The 8,135-nt window shown below is 44.7% G+C and overlaps 1 protein-coding gene across 1 annotated transcript; it reads left to right on the top strand.

The window, feature by feature from the left end:
- The first annotated feature begins 1,809 nt into the window (after positions 1-1,809).
- Positions 1,810-5,547, top strand: LOC127317680 (B3 domain-containing protein Os01g0234100). Its single transcript, XM_051348270.2, has 9 exons — positions 1,810-1,995; positions 2,193-2,229; positions 2,375-2,751; positions 2,861-2,950; positions 3,072-3,143; positions 3,225-3,353; positions 4,000-4,110; positions 4,296-4,508; positions 4,638-5,547. The coding sequence occupies exons 4-9, from the start codon at positions 2,879-2,881 to the stop codon at positions 5,202-5,204; spliced, it is 1,164 nt and encodes a 387-aa protein (XP_051204230.1). The 5' UTR covers positions 1,810-1,995; positions 2,193-2,229; positions 2,375-2,751; positions 2,861-2,878; the 3' UTR covers positions 5,205-5,547.
- Positions 5,548-8,135: the final 2,588 nt, after the last annotated feature.

The following is an 8,135-nucleotide window of genomic DNA, read 5'->3' as shown; positions in this document are numbered from 1 at the left end:
GCGGTTTCTTAGAAAACAGGAACTCAAAAGTGATATTCTATTTCCTTACCATTTTGGGTGAGTGTTTCTGTCTTGAGCACATTCTCTTTTGTTTACTCAATGCATGGTATGTGGCTAATCGATGAGTTATGCATGACTGTGCATGTATCGTGTCCGCAGGTTCCACTGGATTCTGCTAGTAATTCAATTTCACACCTCCACAGTTCTCGTCCACGACTCTCTGAATATGGATCCGGCGCTTTGGGCCGACATGAGAAAAATGATGCAAAAGTAATTATTTTCATTCATTTGCGCTCTATATCGATCGGCCTATTTCGTTCATTTCCTAATATCAAGTAACTAATTAATAACTCTCTTGTTCATTTAATTTTCTTTGCCTCGTAGGGTTTGGAGACGGTTCGTAGATGAAAAGGTCGGTGAATTCAAAAAAGGGCTACAATTTAAAAGGGCAGTGTCTGGGACTGGGGATATTCAGCCACCGGGGACCAATCTATGTGGATACTATGTTTGTGAGAGGATCCGGAGATACACCACTGAGCGGCAGCCGTCTGAGAACAACATCAAGAGGAATAACCTCCGGAAGACGCTTAGTCCAGAAGCTCGCTTCCGACCACTTCAAGAGGAACTAGCTAGATGGGTCGCGAGGGAAGTCATCGATCCTAGAGGAGAACACTATGTAGAGGACGTAGAACTTCATATGCACTAAATTATGTATGGAAACTTGTTCAAAATTGTATATGGTCATCCGATATTGAATATATATTGTATATTCCTCTTGAATTCTTTTTGGTTCTAATTTCAAATTTGTTTGAAATTGTACACTCATATGCATGTATGTAGTACCGTAGAATATGTGAAACTCCTTCAAAATTAAAACCCAAAAGAAATAAAACAATACAAATTAAAAAGAAACCAGGTTTAGGGGGGGGGGGGGGGGCTAAAACCCTAAACCTGCGGCGGCCTTTAGTCGCGGTTGGCCAGGAGAACCGCGACTAAAGGTCCTCCGCCCCGACGGACTGCTGGCGGCCACGTGGACGTGCCTTTAGTCGCGGTTCGTAAGGGGGGGCTTTAGTCGCGCTTAATTGGTCGCGGTTGCGCAACCGCGACCAATGGCAGTTGCGAACCGCGACCGAAACCCTTTTTTCTACCAGTGTTTAGCCCCAAAGATGGCCGTGTGACACGGCGTGCATCGCGAGATGCCTGTGAGCAGCTGCATCGGAAGTTCAGGTATCCGTCGTGTGAATCGCTGGTAGTTTTTTCAGTTAGTTAGTTAGCTGAACGTGTGTGTGTTGGCCTGGGTTAGTTCTGCATGGAGTTAGTGGGTGTTGGCCTGGGTTAGTGCTGCATGGAGTTAGTGGGTGCGTTAGTGGCCATACGAGGTGTGCCTCTGCCTACTTAAGTCATCGTGTTTACTTCAGAGATTAAGAAGAGAAGAAACGTTGATGGCTGTGTGAAACAGCTGAAGCCAAAATACCTCGTCTCCCTGTGTTTTTCATGCGAGCTACGTGAGAAGTTCAGAGGTAGAAGAGGAGCTGCCAACTCCAACAATCAGGTTCCGCTCCCGTAGATTCAGCGATACAGAGGTTCTGCTCCCGTGCTAATTGGCACTTCCAGTGACTCCGGAGTCTATGGAGACGCCAACGGCAACATACCATGGAATGGAAAACTCCTCTGATTCAGGACCCGTTTTGCAAGGTAAACACGTAGTATACCTTGTAGAATCCTCTGATTTCCATTACTTTTGGGAAGCGCTAATTACTTTTGAATGTTTCACATTTTGTAGAATCCCGTCAATCACTCTACCAACCAAACGGTCGCCTAAGCTGTTCCCTTATATATACTTCTCTTCTCCCCAAGTCCTCCAGTCCTGCTCCTCCCCATCTCCCCAACACATCGGATCTAGTTCCAGGCAAGCAGGCAGTCAGGCAGGATTCCTCCTCGAGTTGTCCAGACATGGCGATCAACGACCACCTACTTGATGCGAGTTCCTTTTCGGTATTCATATTACTCCATCTGTTTCCTGAAACTTGTCTGAGATTACATGATAGATAGTGTCTACATACATTTAAATTTTGACAAATCTCTACAACTTTGGTGTGATGGAGGAAGTATTACACCATGTTTCTCTCTGGTCGTCCGCTAAATCTGAACCTTCTTGTGACTAACTCGTCAATGTTGTTTTCAACCAACAGGCAACAGCCTATGGAAGTCGACTACCCTCCCCTCGCAGTAAGTGGCTTCAGTCCGTGCATACATTAAACACAGCACAGATCATTCCGTCAAAAGCATCACTACCAATGAGCGACCTCTTCATTCACATGTTGCAATAGTTCCTCCTAGTTCCAACCTGTTGCATATAACCTCGGTGTGGCAGGTCGTGATGCCAGAGAGCGTGGAGTGTGCGGTAGAAAAGCGTCCTGGCGGTCGTTTCAAACGCACAGCCCAGAAAAAGAAAGCTTACAAAGTAAGATACAATCACTATTTTACATCCTCATGTTTGTGTTTCTGCTATGAGTACGTCTTATCAGGCAAGTTACAAGACACAAACATAGCTTTCAGTTTTCATTTATCAACTCAGCCACAACTCACCATTTGCTATCTTCAGCCCTGCATTGAAACACATTTTAAATCAATTGCTCTGCTCTTATTGGTTGTGTTCAGGAGAAGAAGTTGTGGCCGGCAGCAGGCTCCAAGTCTGCCGAGAGTGGCTGCAATGATCCAGACGGCCAGGTCGACTACGTTCCCGTGGAAGTAAGTTTTCAATTTGCTTTGCTTTGCTTAAGAAAAAGTATCTTCACATCATTGCAACATACAGTTCCTCGTCGTTGCTACAACTTCGTGTCTGGCCTCACTATGGCAGGTCGTGCGGCCAGAGGGCATGGCGGGTGAGGAAAAAAAGCATTCCTGCGCTCCCTTTAGACCTGGAATCTTTAAAAATCAAACTTACACAGTAAGATACACTCCCTTTACCACCATTGCGTTTGTATATAAACCAAAACTCAGATATCTCAAGCCACACATATAAACAGACACTGAACTCGTTGATCTGCATCCCATTGGTTGTGTTACAGAGGAAGAGAAGGTGTCCGGCAGCAGCCTCCAAGTCTGCCAAGAGTGGAAAGGACGGTAATATTGTGCCGATGGTAAGGTCCTACACGAAATAATCTAACTGGAGAAATATACCATATGAACAGGTTTCTCTGATTTGATTGGTGTTGTTGCAGAGGAAGAGAGGGAGGCCAGCAGGCTCGAAGTCTGCTAAGAGTAAAATGGGGCGCAGACCAGCATTGGTCGAAACGAGCAGCAGTAGAAGTGAGCGCAAAAGAAATAAAGATGGTGAATTTGACCCAACGGTAAGGAGTGAAGCATTTTGTAGACCGAGCTACATGTAGCTCTTTTTTGAAAAATTTCGAAAATGACATTTTAAAGTTTCGAAAAATTCTGAGAAAAATCCTGCATGTAGGTAATAGTGTATTCCATAAATGTGCAAAAAATCAACTTGAAATAGTTTGTATTTTAGGCTGTGCAAAAATAAAAAATGTGGAAATCTGAAGTAGTGAAGGGTGCAAATTTTGAAAACCTACAATTTTCTTTGTCATTTTCGTGTGGCCTATGAGATTTTACACGTTGGTGGAATACACCATTATGAAAATCTATATTACTGTTCAATTTTTTTTGGAACTCCATAATATCGTTTTCAATTTTTTCAAAAAACTGGCCTACATATGTCCCGAGCTACATTTGCAGTTTCCACAACCCTAAGGTCCTACATGGAATCAGTTAATATTCCGTCATATCGATGTTTCTGTTATTTGATGCTCGAAAGAATCACTTGCTCACTTGCTCACATATCACATTGTTTTCTGTTAAAAATGAAACATATGACGCCACTAATCATTGTCCGTTTGTCACAATTCAGACCGTGGGTCGCTTATTCTGTTATTCAAAAATTTCTTACTGGCGCAACTTACTAACTATGAAAAAATTGTGATGCGACAGGTACCACCGGCCTTGAAAAAAGCCATGAATGTACAAGAAAATTTACCGGGACAATACCCAAGCTTCACCATGCTCATGCTGCCGTCACAGGTCGTTCGTACTTTTTGGCTGGTAAGTTTCTGTAGGTGCTTGAATGTATATATGTCGAATGCCGGATAGCCTGGTACTACTTCATATTAGAAACTGCACATTGCTTTCTTTTATCCGATGAAAGATTAAATTACAAGGCAAGTGTCACAAATTAATTTAACTTCTTTTTTGTTCCCTTTGCATTTGACTTCTGTGTTTTCTTTCAGGGTCTCCCGAGTCACTTTTCGAAAAGCAATCTTCCAAACTATACTATTGATATTACATTAGAAGATGAGCATGAGAAGAGCTATCATGTAAAATACCTAGGTGGTGGCAAGAGCAAGGGTCTCAGTGGCGGGTGGGTTAAATTTGCGAAAGATCATAAACTTAAGGTCAATGATGCCACGGTCTTTCAACTGGTTGAACCGACGAAATTTAAGGCAAGTACTTCAGAGATGTTTCATCAACTGCTCCATGAATCATTCCATGTGATTATGTTTTTCAAATGCACGGCAGGATCACTGCCCATACCCATACTGATCTGATCGGTAACTGGGTATTGTTTTCAGGTGTATATAATAAGAGAAAAAGAGTTGACTACAACGGATGATGATCCAGAGGTCACCAGAACCAGCAGCCCAGCACCGGACAATGATGCCAACAACCTAGCTAGTGAAGAAGCATTTCATGGCATTGACGGCATGAGATCTTCAGGTGATCCAGACACCGGTTTCGATGGCGTGATGAGCTTCAGGGAATTCAGTATCGCCATTGATGGCATCGACCATGATTTTTTCCCTGACTGCCAGCGCATGACGTACTACAAGCTCTGCCGCGAAAGGAAGGCGTTGCTCCACAGGCATCTGATCAAGAACATAAGCCCTACACTGGTTGCGGCAGTTATCATGCGGACCATCAGCATCTCCGAGGGCATCAGGGCCTTCTCGTTTGCATCTTCTTGTTCTGACCTCGCCGACTGGAAGAAGACCCTGGAGGGCTTGGAGCTCATGGGTATGGACGTTGCTTTCCTGCGGCAAAGCGTCGACGACCTTCTTAGCCTCCTCGCTGCCCGATCCCAACGGTGCAGCACAACGGCTACGAAGAGGCCAAGCTCGAGAAGGGCCGTGCCGTGCTGAAGCTGGTGTTGGAGATGGCGTCTCTGCTTTGACGGCTATGAATGCAGAGACAACAGAGATGGAGTCGAGTGCGAGGAAGGATGCGTAAGCTACGCGGGGGTTGGCGATTGCACTATGGTGGCGATATTACATGCAACATTCTGTGCACATCTTCAGCATTTTATTTTCTAGTTTGGGGGAAAGAACATCTTCAGCATTTTATTTTCTATTTTGGGGGAAAGAACATCTTCAGTATTTTTTAATTTTATCTTTGAGGAAAGAACATCTTCAGTGACCAGGGTGTTGTACACATCAACTTCAAGTTGTGCACAGCAATGCTGCAAAATGGATATATTTCCTAGTCTGAATGTGTGTGTGTCTTGAGGGCGTGTGTCTTTTATATCGAGTTCAGATGACTTGTTGTGTCCCTTGGTTGAATCCATGTATCATGTGAAGTATGAACCGTGGGTACAGTTCTCAGCTTATTTCTTCCATTTTCTGATGCGCCTCTTTTTCCACATATGTGAGATATGGTAAACGACTTGTTTTCGTGTTGTCAGATCTCGTGTGTCTCTGAACTCAGGCCGCCCAGCTATGAACAACTCTGCATGATAAAAAAAAACAGAGTGAATTTTTTTTTTTTGCAAAAATTCCGCCAATCCATTAATAATCATCAATAGCTGTACAAATACAGACCCAGCGTAATAAAAATTACAAAAAAAACAAGAGTGATATTCTTAAGGAACATTTCTTGAATCGTGGTACATATACACTACACATACACACAACTACATCACATCCTAGAAACCGAGATGGAGAGCCATTACATGTGAGCATCCATGATAGCAGCTTGCGATGTTCAAAACGAACATAGCAGGAAGCACATCTTGTTAGCTGGTTGCCGGCAACCTTCACCGTGGTTTTCTGAGAAAACGCAAACGCAAACGCAAAAGCTTCACCGTGGTATTCAGTCTACATATGTGTGCTGCTTAGAGCATCTCTAACCGAACCCGTAAAAGGGTCAAAACCGAAAATAACCGCCAGTTTACGGGTTCGGCTGAAAAATGGCGCCGATCACTTACCGTAAACAAAAACGAGGCGAAACCGAATTTTTTTCGGGCCGAGACCGAAAACCTAAATCGGCCTGTATTTGTACGGGTCGCTCGAGCGAACGAACGGTGGATCCATATCTAGGGCGCGCTGAAATTTTAGCTGACGCAACTGCTCGCTCTCTCCCTTCCCGCGCCGCCACCACACCGCCACCGCCGCACCGCCCGATTCGCCCGAGCTCGGCATCCCGGAGCTAGCGCAGGTCGCCCCGCACCCCGCCCGCGGTTCCTCGCCCAACTCCGGGTGCCGCCGCGCCGTCCGAATCGAGGATGAACTCGGTCGACGAGTTCGTCGATGTCGATATGTCGGATTCGTCGAGCTCGGACGATTCCGACATCGACGAGCTGCTCCAGGACGACGAGGTGGAGGCCACCATCCTCCTTCTCTCCGTCAAGAAGCTGGAGGACCGCGCGAAGCTGCTGAATCGGAGGCGCAGGTCGGTGATGGGCCGGAACCACATCCAACGGAATCGCCTCCTTGGCCACGAGCATCTGATGGAGGACTACTTCGCCGAGGTACCTACCTATCCGCCGTATCTATTCCGTAGGAGGTATCGCATGATCCGTAGTTTGTTCGTCAAAATCGTCAAGGCCTGCGAAGCTAATTCGAATTACTCCAAGCAACGTAGAAATGCCGCCGACGTGATAGGTTTCAGGCCGTTTCAAAAAATCTCTGCTGCCATGAGGTTGATTGCGTATGGCATCCCTGCGGATTACACCGACGAGTATCTTCAAATTGGCGAAGATACTACATTAGAATCGGTGCGTAAGTTTGCTCGCATGATTATCAAGTTGTTTGGGCCAACCTATCTCCGAGCTCCCAATGAGGATGAGGATGATAAAAAAATTGATGAAGATAAATGAGAAAAGAGGTTGGTCGGGCATGCTTGGTAGTCTTGATTGTATGCATTGGACATGAAAGAATTGTCCCAAGTCATGTCATGGACAGTACTGTGGCAAGAGCAAAGATGCTACCATTGTACTTGAGGCCGTTGCATCACAAGATTTATGGATTTGGCATTGTTTTGTTTTGTTTGCCAGGAACACTCAATGACATCAACGTGCTGTAAAGATTCCGTTTATTTGCGAAATTAGCAAATGGGGAAGCATCCACTTGCAACTACAAGGTCATGAACAATGAGTATACAATGAAATATTACCTAGCCGATGACATCTATCCGGATTGGACAACTTTTGTTAAGTCTGTGAAGGATTCCCAAGATAGAATAGAAGCTGAATTTGCCAAAACTCAAGAAGCAGCTCGCAAGAACATTGAGAGAGCTTTCGGTGTTTTGCAAGCAAGGTTTGCCATTGTTCGTGGCCCAGCCCGATTTTGGGAGAAAAAAGCCTTGCAACATCATGACATTCTTCACAACATGATCATCGAGGATGAGAGAGAGTTGAGCTTGCCCTACTTCTATAACAACGTTGACACCCGAGTGAAACACCAACGCAATCCGGATCGCATTGAAGCTTTCGTTGAAACGCATCAGCAGATTGAGAATGCCAGTACCCATGCCCAACTCGTTTATGGTCTGAAAATGCACCACTGGCAGCGACATGGCCGTCGCCTTTGATCCTACCATTTCATTCATTTATGTGTGACATGTATCATTGATAAGACACTTGTTCATTTGTCCAATTTTCCGACAATTGTTGTAATTTGGTTGTGACATTTTTCATTTCTTCAATTTTCCCAAAACTGTTGTAACAATTTGGTTCGGACTATTGTTTATGTATTGTAATAATTTGGATGATTATTTGATTAATTATAATCGATTGTTGTATATCTTGCATATGAATTCTATGAAAAATCCTGCATTTACGGGTTCAGAAACCGCTG

The sequence above is a fragment of the Lolium perenne genome, chromosome 7 (genome assembly GCF_019359855.2).
Source record: "Lolium perenne isolate Kyuss_39 chromosome 7, Kyuss_2.0, whole genome shotgun sequence".
Lineage (NCBI taxonomy): Eukaryota > Viridiplantae > Streptophyta > Magnoliopsida > Poales > Poaceae > Lolium > Lolium perenne.
The sequence above is the reverse complement of the archived record's forward strand: the minus strand, read 5'-3'. Positions and strand labels throughout refer to the sequence as shown.

Bases quoted from the DNA above. Each gene is read 5' to 3' on its own strand.
- LOC127317680 (XM_051348270.2), top strand. From the start codon at position 2,879: ATGGCGGGTGAGGAAAAAAAGCATTCCTGCGCTCCCTTTAGACCTGGA. The intron at 2,951-3,071 runs GTAAGATACACT...GTTGTGTTACAG, and splicing joins TTAAAAATCAAACTTACACA to AGGAAGAGAAGGTGTCCGGC. The intron at 3,144-3,224 runs GTAAGGTCCTAC...GTGTTGTTGCAG, and splicing joins ACGGTAATATTGTGCCGATG to AGGAAGAGAGGGAGGCCAGC.